The 15,912-nt window shown below is 40.6% G+C and overlaps 2 protein-coding genes across 10 annotated transcripts in view; one reads left to right on the forward strand and one right to left on the reverse strand.

Moving 5' to 3' along the window:
• Positions 1–3,420, forward strand: part of SNX22 (sorting nexin 22) — a 127,639-nt gene extending 124,219 nt beyond the window's left edge. For 2 of the 3 annotated variants that reach the window (XM_029574628.1, XM_029574630.1), the window contains exon 8: positions 3,069–3,420. The gene's annotated coding sequence lies outside the window, so the exon portion shown is untranslated. Of the gene's footprint in view, positions 1–1,157; positions 1,188–3,068 lie in introns of those variants that run through there. The other variant, XM_029574629.1, reaches the window with a different exon arrangement.
• Positions 1–15,912, reverse strand: part of CSNK1G1 (casein kinase 1 gamma 1) — a 251,138-nt gene that overhangs the window by 24,479 nt on the left and 210,747 nt on the right. For 5 of the 7 annotated variants that reach the window (XM_029574617.1, XM_029574619.1, XM_029574620.1 and 2 more), the window contains one exon: positions 3,675–3,779. The exons of 1 other annotated variant lie outside the window; for it this stretch is intronic. In XM_029574617.1, coding sequence (XP_029430477.1) covers positions 3,675–3,779 — 105 coding nt within the window. Of the gene's footprint in view, positions 1–3,674; positions 3,780–13,868; positions 14,237–14,428; positions 14,489–15,912 lie in introns of those variants that run through there. One more of the 7 variants, XM_029574622.1, reaches the window with a different exon arrangement.

The raw sequence follows: 15,912 nt of genomic DNA on the forward strand, positions 1-15,912 counted from the left end.
TTTAACCAAAACTCAGGCCCGGACGTCCGCACAGGCAACAGAAGCAGTTGCCTCTAGCACCAAAATTTCAAAGGAGCCTACGGTTGCCAACTGGCTCCAGATTTTCAGGACAAGTTGATCCAATCCTGGTTTTACCCCACTGCATGCTGGGACTTCTTCTTTCCCTACTGCATTCCCTAAGAAAAGCAAGACTGCATGCAGGGGGAATAAAACCAGGACTGGATCAACCTGCCCTGAAAACCTGGAGCCAATTGACAACCCTAAAGGAGCCGTGCCAGCAACCTGTGCACATCACCTTCAGCAGCCGGCCCCTTTCTGCTTCAGTGCCAAGTAGCTGGGGGAAAAAAAAAAAAGGTTTGTACATGCGCAGGAGTCTCCATAAGTAGATGCTGCTCTGCACTGTGCGGTCCTTTTCTGCTTTCACTGGCTCGGTGACGTGGTGCAGCAGCATCTAAACAAGGGGACGCAGCCACCAGCTGGCTGTATTTAGGAGGCTGATGCTGAGCCAGTAATGAATGGCGCTGGGCTGGGTGGGAGGAAGGGAGGCTGAACGAGGGAGTGGGGTGGGAAGGACATGATGTTGGGGGAACCAGGGATGTTGGGGGAACCTGGTGTGTGAATGTGGGGGGAGGGGGGAGAAAGGGGTGCTGGCCCCAAAGTATGTTAATGTGGGGGCTTTCAATTTTTACATCCTTCTTATATTCCCTTAACTGCTCTGCCCAGGCCCCACCCACTCAGCATCACACCCCGCCCCCCCCCCCCCCAGGTGCTTCTAAATTTAGTGCCTATGGGCTCCAAATCGTAAATCGGGACCTGTCCAAGCTAGATGTGTGCGCACCTAGAACTGGGCTCCTGTTATAGCTGCGCAGTTTTGCTCAGTTTAACAGATCTCCTCACTCCCTGAAGAGTGATACTTCTTGAAGAACATGAAGAAAAAAAACTCATGCTGCAAAAGAACTTTCCTGCCCTCTGCTAGCCTTCTCTATCTTACGTCATATCATCCATCTTAGGTCAAGCCCAACTTTACAGGAGACATTTAGCAACGAGGTGCTTCAGGCACAGATTTTCCACTTCTGCCCGCCTCTGCTAATCAGGCACTACAGAAACCACCAGTGCACTCATTTTTATACTAATACATGGCTTTCTCTTTGATCCAGTACCTACACTCTGCACTGCTGGTTTCTGGGTAAGTAGATTCCTGTTTTGTTTTTATTTTTTAATGTAGAAGAACACTTATATGAATGTCTTTGTATACTTATTCACAGTTTAGCATCTCACTCAAACATGCTCAGATCTGCTTTAAAACCCTTAAACTCAGTTCCTGTAACGCATGCAGACTACAAATTAAGTCCATTGTGCTCTTTTTTTAGTCTTGTGCACTAAATAACTAGCTGACATTATACAATATTGATCCTAATATTTGCCAGTGCAAAACACTACACATCTTGACCCTCATATTCCATTTTCACAATGCAGTGAACAGCAGCATAAAATCCCAACAAATTTTAACCAGTAAATTGTGAATAATGCCCTGCACACACAAATAATCCAAAAGCTGTTTACAAAATGATTTATCACAGAAAATCCCTATCATAAAAGCATCAGGGAGTGTTCAATCGAGTTGCTTCCTTGGCTGACAGGAAATGTGCAAACACATTTGATCTCAACTTTAATCAGGTAGATACTATCCTAGTTTAAGTTCAAACACACCTGTGGCTTTTTCTGAAATCTACCTGAGGAATCTAATAGATTTTTATACCACAGTTTTCTTTAAAATTCACCAAAATACAGAAAGCTCCAGTGGATTTTGATTGTCTCTGCCTGTGGAAATCTCTTCTGCTGTGGATTTCACTACCAAGTGACCCAGTCTTTTTTAATGGACATTCATGAATTTGGGATGGCATAGTTCTGGTAAATCAAGCACAGCTCGTCTACTTAGGGGTGACACTGGACCGAACAGTTTGTTTCAAAGCCCACGTAGGAGAGACAAAAAGGATCATCAGTGTCCACAACCACCTTTGAAAGTGGGGCCCCTGATGAGACTCAGCTACTCTGCAAACCACTGGTATTGCCCTAGTGTTACAACACTGTCAAGAATGCCTGCCCAACATGGGGATATAATCTGTTCCTGCCAAGAAACTAGCTCCTGCTCTAAAATGTGGAAGAGATATGGAGTGGCGGCTTAGTGGTTAGAGCTGAGTACCAGGGAAGCCAGGGATTCAAAACCTGCTGATGCTCCTGTGACTTTGGGCAAGTCACTTTACTAACTACTCAGACACTGCAGTTGCACATGCATGTTTCTCTTAGGCTACTTTTCTGCAGAACAGGCTTACAGAACGTGGAAATGGCCTTGTGTTACTAGATTGGCAGTGCCACTGTTTGACTAACTTTTTTCTGAAAATTTAAATAAAAAAAAAATATATGTTAAGTGATACACCCCCCTACCTCTAATCCCTACACAGTTGCTGCAATGCAGTGAAACAACAAATGGACAATTCCACTGTGGACAGTAGGGGGAGTTTTAATTTAAATATTATATACCACCTATGTATGTACCACTTGTAGATGTTGATAACTGCATGCCTTGTGGAGTACCTCATTATCTTAGAGAATCACCTTATACCCATTTGGACTGACAGAACTATTTATGCTGCTTTATGTCACAATTCATTTGCTCAATCTTGCATAAAGAAACACTCGCACAATAAGGAATCAACTCTTGCAAGACATCAACTTACTGTAAAACTACAAGTCTTGCCCCTTTTAAGGCTGCTCTCACTGTGAAATTAGACATGTGTCAGAGTGATCTGGAGGTCTTCAGTTACTAATGAAAGCTCAGTTTATATGCCAGACTGTGACTAAACCAAAATCTGCAATGCTGCAAAGCGGTAATATAACACAACACAAGCAAGCAAAGGTGGTAGCTGTATTTAATGTGAAGTCACAAAGTAACGTCACACTAAAATTTAAAACAAAACCGAATATACTTTGCCAAAATGAAAAGAATGGGGAGTTGGCACTAGGAAGTTTAGAGGAATTGTAATTTAATTTTTTTTTTTTTTTTACAGGAAGATGAACATGTGCTTTATAGAAAAGCTCCACACCAAACTGAGTCCAGCATAGAGCACTTATCTATAAAGTGAAGCTGTCATGTCTGAGCCTTATTTTAAAAATTAATCCAAGGGAACTGAATTCTTGCCAAAAATGATACAGCAGATGTTACACACCCCATGAATTAAATTTGAATAAGTATTAGAACTGTGTGTGCCCAGATTGCTTGTAAGTTTTTCCTATGGAAGCAATTCATATTGCAAGAACATTCATTACAATCCTAGAAGGCCACTAAGGAGGCACCATAAGCAATGTTGGTTTGGTGGTGGAAGGATCATCTAACATACTAATAAAAATGATTTATTTCCATTACTGCTAGTGTGGGGCAACATATTACAATGTATTCCATACTTTATTGCAATTCAAGTCACTCCACTGGCAGCTATAATGTGATTATCTGGTTGCAGAAGTAGTCCATTGCACAAACCATTTTTTTGTGGAGATAAAAAAAAAAATGTCTTTGAACATTAAAAGTTACTTGAGAAATCTGAATAGCATAACACTATGGACTAGTTCAGTGTCTGCCAACAAAAGCTGCACAGCTCAGGAAAGGGTTGCAATACCTGTACTGATCCCCCATGCCGATCTGCAGCCAAGTGAGATGTCAGGTAAGAGGTATTTGTCTGCCGGCTGGGCTGCATCTCCCATGCTCCTCGACGGTCTGTGGTCTGCTCAGGCATTAGGAAGCATGACAGCAAGGTAAGCACAGGTAGATGCACCAGAGCAAAGCAATGAAAACAAATTGCTGTGTTAGTGAAAGGATTATTTAATAAAAAAAATAATATAGCAAGGCAAACACAAAGCATTAAGAAAAGCAGTGAGCTTGTTGAAAACAAAAACAATAATCACCAAAATAAAATGAAACAAAAACAAACCAAAGGGCTCAGCTTAACCAAGTTCCTCCCTCTTCCCATCCAAGGAGAAAATGTCTAAGCCTTGGGTAATAAGGAAACATAGATTCCCATCCTTTTTGTGGTTTTTAAGACTACCATCCTAAAGCAGTCTAAGAGACATGTCCCCTCCTCCCTCACTAAAAATGCACTTTTGCCTTTTACTTACCGAGAGTATAACCACAAATTCAGGCAGCTTAGCATGGGGGAAAACAATTAGAACACAGCTGCCAAACCCCCAAACCTCCCTGACATTTATAAAGAGAAAAACCAGTGGCAAGATTTGCAGGAGCACCGAGTCACTCTCACTGGTGCAGTACTGAAGCTGATTCACCAGTAGTGCTTATTACGATGGTCCATTAACTGTATGTGCACATTTTATATTATTTGAGCGGCTACTGAAGAAACATATCAAGCATCACACAGGGCCAACCTCTTCTCTGCCTCTTTTTTTGGGCAAAGATCCATGCACAGGACTGAAATGGGTCACTCTCAGCCTTCTGAGACTGAGGATCTGCACAATATGAGATGGGATTGAAGCCTTGCCACCCAAACCCTTTGGAAACAATGATATGAACAGCTAGAGTCAAAGCAAGAGGATTCAAGCTTCTGCTTTGACCACCACCTCTGCTCCGCCCCCCCCAATAAATCATCAGTCAGGTAATGCACAGAAAGCAGAGAAGAAATGTATTGGGGTAGCAGTCACAATCATTTTTAGCCGATGGAACATTTTATTTTAATTCAGTTAAAATAAAATGTTCTGCTGTAGAACGCTGCAGCCCGTCCATTCTAATATAACCAAGCAGCTGCCATGTTAAGCAGCAAGAAAACATCTTAGCAGAAAAAAACAAACCCACAAAAATCAACCTTCTCGGAGCAACCCCATAAAAATACCTGGTGATAAGGCAAAAGCCCAGCAGAATCCATTCCGATAAACAAATTACTTCTCATTGCGGGGATCCTCTAGCAATCCAAAGCAGTACCAAGCCACTGATATCCAGGCCCAGATTTAGGCATGGGCAGCTCTCTAGGGCACCACATTTTGAAGGTGACAAACACCCAGTCCTCCTTTCTGCAAAGAGAGTGAGGGTTTCTTTGGCCAATCTCCAGTGGTGAAACCCCACTGTCAGAGCTCCTAGGGGAGAAGCCCACCTTCACCTGACAGTCATGCCTATGGGCACCAAAATCTTAAATCAAGTCAAAACTCTTTACTCGGTTAACTGGACAGCTGTATCCCAGATAGGACTTAAATGTACTTTGGGGCTGATTGTTGATTTTTAACTGCTTGTGCTTTTCCTTTTGGTAAAACTGACAAATTAGAGCAGTTGAATCATCCACCTTCTCACTGACAGATATCTGCCCCTCATTTTCTTCTTGTTACCTTGCTGGAGAGCACCTGGCCACCTTCAACCTGTCAGCATTTACCCAATTAGTTTCTTGAGAGTTGTAACCTGCTGGCTCCAATCTTTTGTTTTCTTATCACCTTGCTGGACAAAACACAGCCACCAATCTGCTGGCCCCAATTAGTCCACCAAGTTTGCCCTGTCTAGATACCTCCTCTCTGGTTCTCTATTGCATTGGATAGATTAACATGTTAATCCCCATACTTAAGCCAACACTAATCCCCCCCCCCCAAATATCTTTTACTAGACATCTCAACCCTTTTCCTATCATTGCTTCACAAATCTGTCTTAAGCATGTCCACATTCTGTTAGAGGTGCGAGCTTCCATCATCTGGTGGATGCCTGAAATGCACTCCCAGAAGGGGCAAAGGCAGAAAGTGATGGGAGTACAAAAGGGCATGGAATAAATGTGGAGGGTCCTTGGTGGCAAGAGGATAGACTTGAAGCACTGGGATAACGTGGTAATTTTCTCAAATATAGGTAACCTGCATGGAACAGCAGTTACAAACCTGAATGCCTTGCTGGGGACAATGGATGAATCATTTGGTCTTTATCAGCCGACAGTTACTAAGTGACTATATTCCTTCAGCTGGTAAGCTATTTCAGACTTTGCTTACAAAACTCCATATTTAGTCCAACTCAAAGGCCCTCTTCTGTCATACTATCATGTTTTGTAACATCCTCAGTGTCACAAAACTAGTGAAGCTGTTGTCCAAAAACAATTGGCTTTCCAATGCTGATGTTTTTAACCATGTAGGTTACCCAGTCTTCTAGGAACCCCAATGCAGCCATACCACAGTTAGGGTTGCAACCACTGCCCCATGTAGGTTACTCTAGTCTCCTGAAGAAACCCAAAGCAGTCCTACTACTGTTTCATGCAGGTGACTCCAGTGTAGTTAGGATTATAATCATTGCAGTCACATCACTGCTGTTAGGATTGTAACCAAGACTAATGCAATCATACGCCACTCTCTCTGCTCAGTGGCTTGTGTTTTCCTCTCTTTATCCTTCTGGAGTTTCATGACATTGAGCAGACACTCAAGACCCTTCCTTTAATTCTTCTGTTACCCCCACCTGCTTTACCAGTTATTTGCCTTTACTACTGCATTTTGTCCAAAGCATGCTTAGCTTGTCATAGCCTTGGTTGTAATTATTGCTATCAGTAGGCTAAGTCTAGGCATCTACCAACCTCTTGCTAAAGAAGTAGTTTCTTATGTTTCCTTTGTACCTTCCTCCCTGCAACTTCATATCATGACTCCATGTACTTGAATCTTCTTTCCTAAGGAAGATTTCACCTTCCCATACTTTATTAATGCTTTTCAAATATTTGCAAGTTTCTGTCCCGTTCCAGATTCCTTCTTTCATTTCATTCTCTTTATAGGGTTTGTGTTGCAGGCCTTGTATCATTTCCCTGAACCTCTTCCATCCTCTCAATCCTTAAAGGTACAGCCTTCAGAACTAAAAAACACTACTCAAGGTGAGGTTTCACCAATGAACTATACAAAGGCAATCTTACTATTTATTCATATAACCTCTACTTAAGTACCTGAGTATACTGTTAGCTTTTCCAGTTTCTTTATTACATTGACTGACTACCTTGAGGTAATCCGAGATGACATGATCGCTCCTAGATCTTTCTCTTGCTTTACGGTTTCTAATTCTTGCCCTTTCAATTGATGTGTGGTGAATTAATTTTTGTGTTTCAAATGTATTTTACATTTGTGACCATTTTACCAGTTTTTTCAAGTAAGGTTCCCCAACTTATGTGCCTCAAAGAATGTTCAGGGATACAAAATATTTTTGGAAAGTTCATGTTTGAAGATACGTTCAGAGATTATCCTGCTATTTTCATTTTCAGTGAGAACCAAACATTCTGGATATTTTTGTTCTGTGCATACACAAATGGAAAACACTGAGCTCCTATGTCACATTGCTTTCCAGTCCTACAAATAAAGTAATATGATTGGCAAATTAGTCACTTAAATAAAAGTTAACCAATCCCATGAATAAATATTTGAAAAAAAGATTTTTGGTGCCTTCACATCTATTTTCTCTGACACTGTTCTGGTGAATATCCAGCAATCTCAAGCCATGCAGTCTTCATTTTACCATTTTCAATAGCATATTTATGTGCAGTATTTCAAGCATGATATACAACAAAAGCATATGAAAAGAGGTGGCTCTATCAATATTTCCAGCCTGCAAGCAAGAAACTTAGTACAGGTTTCTTTGTAATTTTAGTAAATTGGGGGAGGAGTGCCATGCAGAATATTTCTCTCTCTAGGTGTGCCTCAAACTCAAAAAGTTGGGCAACACAGAATTAATGGCCAAGACTTTGATATCAGTCATGTTAACTAATTTAGTAGAGTGAATTTTGGCAGGATTTCAGTTCCAAGCCATCAAGTAAAAGAAGATTCTTCCCGCATACTACTCCAAATTTTCAAAAACAAAGGACTGATTTCACTAGAAATTTCACCCAACTTCCCCACCTTGGCATGAAAATTTTAAAATGCATGCAACACCTACAATCCAAATATTTGGGGAAACTAGTATGTAGAATTAGTGTGAACTGCAGATCCTCCTTTCTAATCTATTACCCCATTAACGTTTTAAGAAGCTGTCCTCTCACTAGGACACTGGGACATAATGGGTTAAAAAGAGTCTGAATCTGCTTAGTCAGGCGAGTGACTTGAGGTCCCGCATCCACAATTATCCACCAAATGCATAGCACGGCAGCGCTCCTAAGGACAAGACCAATGTCTGTCTTCTAACCTTTGCTGAAAAACTCTTCACTAGCCTGATGCATCTTCCCTCACCTCCACCTCACCCCTAAACCTCCTTCTGTCTAGCAAGTCTAAACTCAGTTTGTTTTTATCACTGTACCAGTGATTAATTTATCAACCAATACTCGACCATCAGCAAAATTAACTCACTGTGGGCTGCACAGTCAGTGTTTTTTCATACACCTATCTCCCCCTCGCCCACCCCCAAACATGTAAAGCACCAAGCAATCCTTAAGATAGGAATTTTTTTTTCATTCACACCCAGAAGTTTTCTGTATCTATCATCTCATTTTCTACATACTGAAAAATTAAGGGTACCCACCACATAGGTTTCAATAGTTCTTATGGCAGGGGGTAATACCCATCCTGTGTCCACTACAAATTTTATATTAATTACTATTGAATTGTTAATTAGCTCACCTGAACTCCTAAAAGCAGCCATGTTGGCAACAAATCATATTAACAGTCATCCTAAACATTATTTTATACATAAACCAATCAAGAGCCTTTTCTAAATGAGATTGTTTATAGCAGTATTCTAAGCATGACTGCTGACAGGTATTTCAGGAGAGGACCTGGAATCTTGAAACAAAAAAAAAATAAATAAAACAAGGGTTACAAGAAGAAAACTGATACACAGGTTGCTTGATCCCACTGCTGACATCTTGCAGAGTAGGCTGTGAGAACAATTTTCTTGCTACATTCTTTAAGCCCTTTACTTTTCCTGGTCATACTAAGGGATGGAGCCTGCTACACCTCTTTCTCCGTTTCTGTCCACTGAATTTATAATGCATAGTGGCTACCATTCTAGTTGCTACCAGTCAAAGAGACTGGCAAGTCATTGTAACTGGTTCTCGACTGCTGGCCCAATTCGGGGTAGCAAATGTCTAACAGAAAAGTAGAAATTGGGAAAGGATTTGCAAACAAAACAGGAAAGGTCATTGAGTCATGTTCCAAATCTATGGTATGCCCACATGTTGAGTTTGTATGCAGTTCTGGACAGCCCATCCCAAAAAGGGCAAGGTATATCTATAGAACCTACAGAGAAGGAGATTAAGAGCGTGGAACAGCTTCCATAGGAAGCCAGACTCATAAAAGCTAGGGTTCTTCACCCTGACCCCTCCCCCCCCCCCCACTAAGAAATGAGAGAGGGTAACTAGGGATCGCTTATTAACCATGGGCTTGATTTACTAAGCTGTTTTCCCCATAGACACAGAATGGGAGAGAAGCCTTAGTAAATCAGATTCAACATCTCAAAGTACAAACCATAAGGCACATCGAATGAACCATCAAGTGGAAGGACAATAAGTAAAGTACTTTTCTTTGATCCACTTGCTTCCAAGCTCAACCAGAACCAGGGCTGGAAATGGGCACTCGAAGCCTTCATTCACTTCCCCACCACTTTCTATTCCCTTGCAACTATTTAGACTATGTTCCAGGTCAAAAGATTACTCAAAGTGGTGGCCCAATCACAACTTGATCTTTGATCTACTCCAGTTTGTTAGATCTTATCCCTTGCCCTCTTGTCCTTCCTGGTGTTACCTAATACACATTCTTATTCAGTAATGCAGGAGGCAGCCTAGGTCCACAAAAGAAATAAAAATATATCTGAGAAGTGCCCTAGCAGCCATGCTTCAATAGAACTTAAAATGTATCTTTAAAAATCATCTTTCTAATAATTCTGTGAAACAGGCATGAAAACCTTAGCTGGCTGGATCTCTTGGCTGAAATCTAGAGCAGAAGATCACTATGCCTCATTCAGATTTGATAGAGAACTAGGAGTCTCTGCTGTTTTAATATGAGACTCCAGATCTGAACATTGGAAATCAGTACAGAAAGATCAGAAGCGTGCTTAAGTGCGTTTTTTTTTTTCCCACACATCAGTACTTTATACCAGCAAGGTTAAAGGAAGTAAATGGTGCTTTTGTAAAATTCAGCCCTTTTTTAATTACTGGAAGAATAATTAAAGCTGGGGAGTTAAAGAACATACCTGCTCTTAGATGATGTCTCCCATCCCATCTGTTCCTATTGCCAGGTGTCTAATCAATATACAACGCTGGAGAACAAGCAATGCAGTCTTTGCCCTTCTATAAGTAAATTAGTGAGTGAATGACCCTTGGTAAAAGCTTGCTTGGAAATGTTCACTTTTAGGCATGCTTTCAAATGTAATCCAATTTAAGAAGTAGAATATTTGCTAGTGTTATTAACCAAACTATTTCAAGGCTGCATTTCTGCAATAAGACACCTATATTAAAGTAAGAAATCACTGTCCTGAAGGCACAGCTCTTAGAACACAACCAGCACTGCTGGTAGCTTCAGGACGGTTCCTAGTGAACCATAAATACTGCAAAAGCCACCAATCACAGCTGGTACTAAAAAGCACATTATTGACAGCAAAAGCCAAGGAACAAAAGGCACAGAAGGCCTGACCTTCCCCTCTCACCCCTGGAGTAGAAGTAGAGCAAATTAGCACACGAGTATAAAGAAGAATTTGCACTTTCAGTGCCTTATACCTGCTCTGCATATAGAGACTGTCAGTTTCAGCTTCCAGCATTGTCAGTGTGGGATAACTCTCAAGCATGACATTCATTTACAAATGTATCCAGGCACTGACCATATAAAGCCACTGAGAGGATCACCACTCACCTTTCAACTGATGCTCAACTGTTCTAAAAAAGCAAAACAAGAATACTAAAACAAATATACTATACCTTGGTCCATATTATAATCCTCATCACAAAAGTCATATGTTATTGACAAAGAGATAAAATTCTTGTGTGATGTCTTGCAAGTGCTTAAAAGGCAGCTTCGGATATATGGACTTAATGAGCATGCCAATAAGGAAGCACAGCTACTCTTAACAATCTGGGATAGCCCGGGTTATTTGCAATGTACATGGGCACTTCTGGCTTATGTACAATGAAATCAACTTTCAAAGTGAAACAACATGCACCACTTCTCTTTGAAAATCAGCAGCTGCAAAGTAAGTGAAAACTAAAATGGCTACTGGGCCAGCCTGAGAGCTGTCCTCTTAATGTTTTACCTATTAATGATTTATTATCTGAAGAATTGATGAAGTCCCCCCTGCAATGAGCTAAACCATGCTTACCAGCTCATGCACTGTCTATTGTCTTATTAAAGTTAAAGTCTGGATATACATTTCTGGAAAAGAAAGAAGAGGACCTGAATTCTGTGAGTGCGCGTACTGAAGATAAAATTGATGAGGTGGGAGCTGCTCCAGGAAAGGGGAAAAGGATTCAAAACTGAAATACAAGCTTCCATGCACAAGGCTGGCAATTGCACTTTATGGTGTATGCTGTAGGAATTGCAGAGGTGACCTTAGAGGAGCTGCCAGCTTCAGAGAAGATCCTTGGTGAATTCCATTAATTATACAGTGCAGATCGTTAAAATGCATAACCACAGAACTCAAAAATGGTTCTTTAAACAGACAACCAATTAGAGTTCAGTGTTGCAGGAAATGGGTTTCTTTTTTTATAGTAAAATTGTTCATTACTTATTTAACAGATTTATTTTTACCAAGTCAATTTTCTATTGCATTTCACCATTTGATGCACTGCATGTTTATCATGATATTTATTTATGTACAAGTTTTCAGCATTTTTGCCTTTGCAGTGACTTGGTTGCTTCATTAGTGAGAATGTGTATTCCTTAACATGGAGCAACAAAGACCTCTTCACTACAGGGACACATAATCATTTATTTTTATGGGATTTTTAGTACTGATCATTCCAGTAAGCAAAATTGGACTACAAATTAAAGATGCAAGAATGCCTTGGAGAGGAAACTAAATCCAAATAGGCACGAACAAAAATGGTACCAACCAACAATCCTTATTTAAACGATATATGCCTAGAACATAGAAAATACTACACTCATGCAAGGGAATATGATAGAATGGCACAAAATGCACATTTTAACCACTAGAGGGCCCCCTCTGTAAGGAAAACAGCAGCTATTTGAAATGATTTAACTTCTAGAACTGCCTGCTTCTACCTGCGGAAATGTGCTCTGACACAACAGTACAGGAGTTCTATACTAGAAAGGGCTGAAGGACGTCTCAAATTATACACAGCTGGGACTCAGAAACCCTAACAGTCAGGGATGGATTAAGGGTGCTTTTGGCTCCACAGGTGGTACCCCAGTCACCTGCCTACTGGCTCACTCCTATTACTCCTAATCCAATCCTGTATGGGCAAGGATGACAGGAAGACAATCATCCATGTAACTATATTATTCACCCCTACATCAATGAAACATTCCACTGTAAGAAATGAAAATTACCAAAAAAAAACACAAAACCCAATCCAATACATTACTGACTGTGGAGCTTATAAAATACAAGAGACCAGTCAACAACCTATTCTGGGAGAAAGATTTACAAAGCAACAGGATCCACTTTTTCCAAAGTGTTTTTTCCCCGTTCTGAGCCTGGTAACAATCTTTGAACAAAGCCCTTGGTGTCTATATTAGAAAGCAACCAGGAACACAGCAATAATTACAGTGGTGTACTTGCACAGCACTTTGGTTTAAACACTCCACAGACACATTAACTAATTAGAATTGGTATTTGTTTTGAAACAGAAGGATGAGAGGCTGAATCAGTTTCCCTGGCTTTTGAATTGTGAGTTGCAAGCTCACAGAAGTGTTACAAGCAGATGCCTTAAACAAGTTATATAAATACACCATTTTTCTGGCCCAAACATGGAACGGTCAGCTGGTTTTCAGGATGTACTTAAATTTTTCACTTGTCTCTACAAAGCATGCACAATCATTAAACTTGTATCCTACAGGAGTGGTGGGGAATAAGCAGATCATGGCATTGTGGGGTTTTCAAAATGTATCCTCTCTCCCTCCAAAAAAAAAAAAAAAAAAAAAAAGATGTAAACTCCACCAGAAACAAAGGTGAAACAGTAGAGAAATGATTGGGCACACACAAGGTCAAAGAAAGCTATTGAAGGAACACACAAATAGGCTGCAACTTGCTTTAAGATAGTTAAAAAAGTAGAGAGCAGTGGTATCTGAACCGCTCTCCTATCCACTAGCGTACCCTGCACTTTTCTGATCCATTAAAGCAGGCTGAGTCTGTGCAGAAGCATCACTAGTTCAAGCTTTTACTCTTCATTCCCCTGGCAGCCAAGTACTTCGGCTCCATCCTCAAAGTTAGCAGTGCTTTTATAAAACCATTATTTGACTTTCAGTCCCACTTGCTGTTTGTTATTGGAAGAGGAACACAAATCAGCTTTGTACCTCTCTGACCCTAGATTGCTCAAATGGTAAACCAGTTCTAACCTTTGCCATCCATTTTAAACGCATGACTTAAAATTGATGCTCTGCATCACATCTTGCACTTAAACACTAATTTTAATGTGCACATCTTCCAAGTTAACTTGGCACGGCGGTACTTGTATGTCCCATTTTTTGCTGTCTAGCAGAAGTCTGATTTTGTCTTTCAGAATTGTAATTTCTCTCAAATCTTTTACCTTTGAAGCATTATAAATATCATCCCAAATGATTAAGCACCTGCAGCATTTTATACTTTTTTTTTTAAACTTCAATTGTTCCACAGTCATGTGGAACAGAAGCAAGTAATGAAGAAAGGAAACTCACACTGCTCTATGAAAATATATCTTTTAATTTGGGGAATGAAACAGACGACTTCAAAAGAGCTTTAGATAGTAAGGAGCAGCAGAAGCAGCTCACTGAAGAAGCATTGCATGCTGTCGGATAAACATCCTGCTGCCTTCTTGCACACGGTACTTCAACACTGCTCCTCTCCCCTGAAGGGGGGGGGGAGATTTAGGCCTCCCTTGCCACGATGCCCATTGGCAGTGAACCCTTTGTGGTTTACTCCAGACAATTTCTAATTCAGAGCACTCTGTACACTGGGTAGCTTTGGGGAGGAAGAGGCAGCGGTGGCCAGCACAGGCGGATAAAGAGATGAAAAGACGAGGTAAGTTAGCTTTGAGTAAACTCGGCTGTCCCTCGAGTTACTAAACACTGAACCTTGCTGGCACTTAAATAGAAGAATCTGCAAAAAGGAAAGCAGAATTCAGAATTATTCGGATTTCTATTCTGAAGAATGCAGGAGCTGAATTTAAACACATAACTAAAGTGAAAGCAGGTGCAGTGTAATGAGGTCATTGCCCACTTGTGTTACTAACTTTTCTCTCAATGGCAGGTATCCCTATTCACAGCATGGTTTCCTACTTGTATATCTCACCCTTTTCTTTCCTACGAGAGGGGGTGAACCAGTTAGCTTCGGACTGCTTCTTTTAGGAACCTCAAAGAGAGAAAAAGGGAATCTCCTTAGAAAGAAATCACCTGGCTCATAGCTACTGCTATATCATTTTCTAGTCTCTACAAAATACCAAGAGGTCCATATTCAAAAGCATTTGGCCAGATAACGAAACTGGCTAAGTCTGGTCAGGCTGAAGAGCTGTCCTAAAGTTAGCCGGTTAACGTTAGCTGGCTGTATTCATCAGTGCAGCTGCACTACTGAACATCCCCTCCAAAGTCAGCTGGGTAAGTTTATCCAGCTAACTTTGCTATCCGGACATTGACTGAATATGGACTTCCAAGAAGTTAAGCCCATGCACCTTCACTAATAGATGGGGTACAGGCTCCTTCAGGAACAACTAAGCCCCAAGGAGTCAGAAAATATTATAATTTGATAAAGCCACATTAAGTACAAAAATGGGATATAATGGAAGCTTTATAGCAGTGAATGGAATCTGCCCATTACTTAATGCAATTCTCTGAATATTATACACAGTTACACGACTCTCATCTGGAGGATCCAGGCTTCGATGCCTGGTCTGGTAATAGGCAAAAGAGGCAAGAATCTAGGAAAACCAAAAATGAAAAAGTTCATGGCACAGCTTTGGATCTCTTTTTGCTTTATTTCACATGATTTCAAAGTTAGGGGACTAAACCAAAGTGGTAGAATGAGCTGAAATGCATTAAATGTTTTAGATTCCACCAAGGAATGAGATACAAGGGTCAGGCCACCCACTTTCTGCCCCCTAATCACATCACTAGGGAACAACTAAAACATTTCTATCGAGTGACACCTAGCATTTAAGGTGAATGATGCTTACACTGAGAAGAGGGATTCATGCATAAACAATGCATTTTTTAATCATGTTGCGCTATTTCTTCTATATTATGACAAATTCCCATGTAAGAGACATAGAGCTTAAAGATATCAACATCTTAGTGACAGTATTCAAGCACACATGAGACAGATGCAGGAGCAGTAAGGGCAAATGAGGGAGACTGTTTTGACATTGTAGGCAGAGGGAACTGGGCCAACTAGGTGTGCCAACTAATGTATTACAAAGCTTCACAACTAATTAGAAAGATCCCTGCACAGAAAAAAACAAAACTGTCCTTCGTAAATCCAGCTTAGCACCTGCTACTGTCAGCAGAACAGGATGCATTTAGGGTCCAATTCTTTCTATATTACTCCATAGAAAAATAATTTAAAGCAGGATCAATAAATAGTGCAGGGCAACAGCAAAATCAAATAAGCAAAGAAATGACAATTGCTTTTCAGTATTTTACATTATCCAGTCCAGTCAATATGGAAGCATCAGATTGTTGATTAATACAGTTGCTGAGGACTCAAGCAAGTCAAAGCCCATTACAACAGCAGACTTTGCTACTTTTTTATTGTCTGCTGAAAGATAAATATGCAATGGGCGC

This window comes from Rhinatrema bivittatum, chromosome 13 (assembly GCF_901001135.1).
Source record: "Rhinatrema bivittatum chromosome 13, aRhiBiv1.1, whole genome shotgun sequence".
Classification (NCBI taxonomy): Eukaryota; Metazoa; Chordata; class Amphibia; order Gymnophiona; family Rhinatrematidae; genus Rhinatrema; species Rhinatrema bivittatum.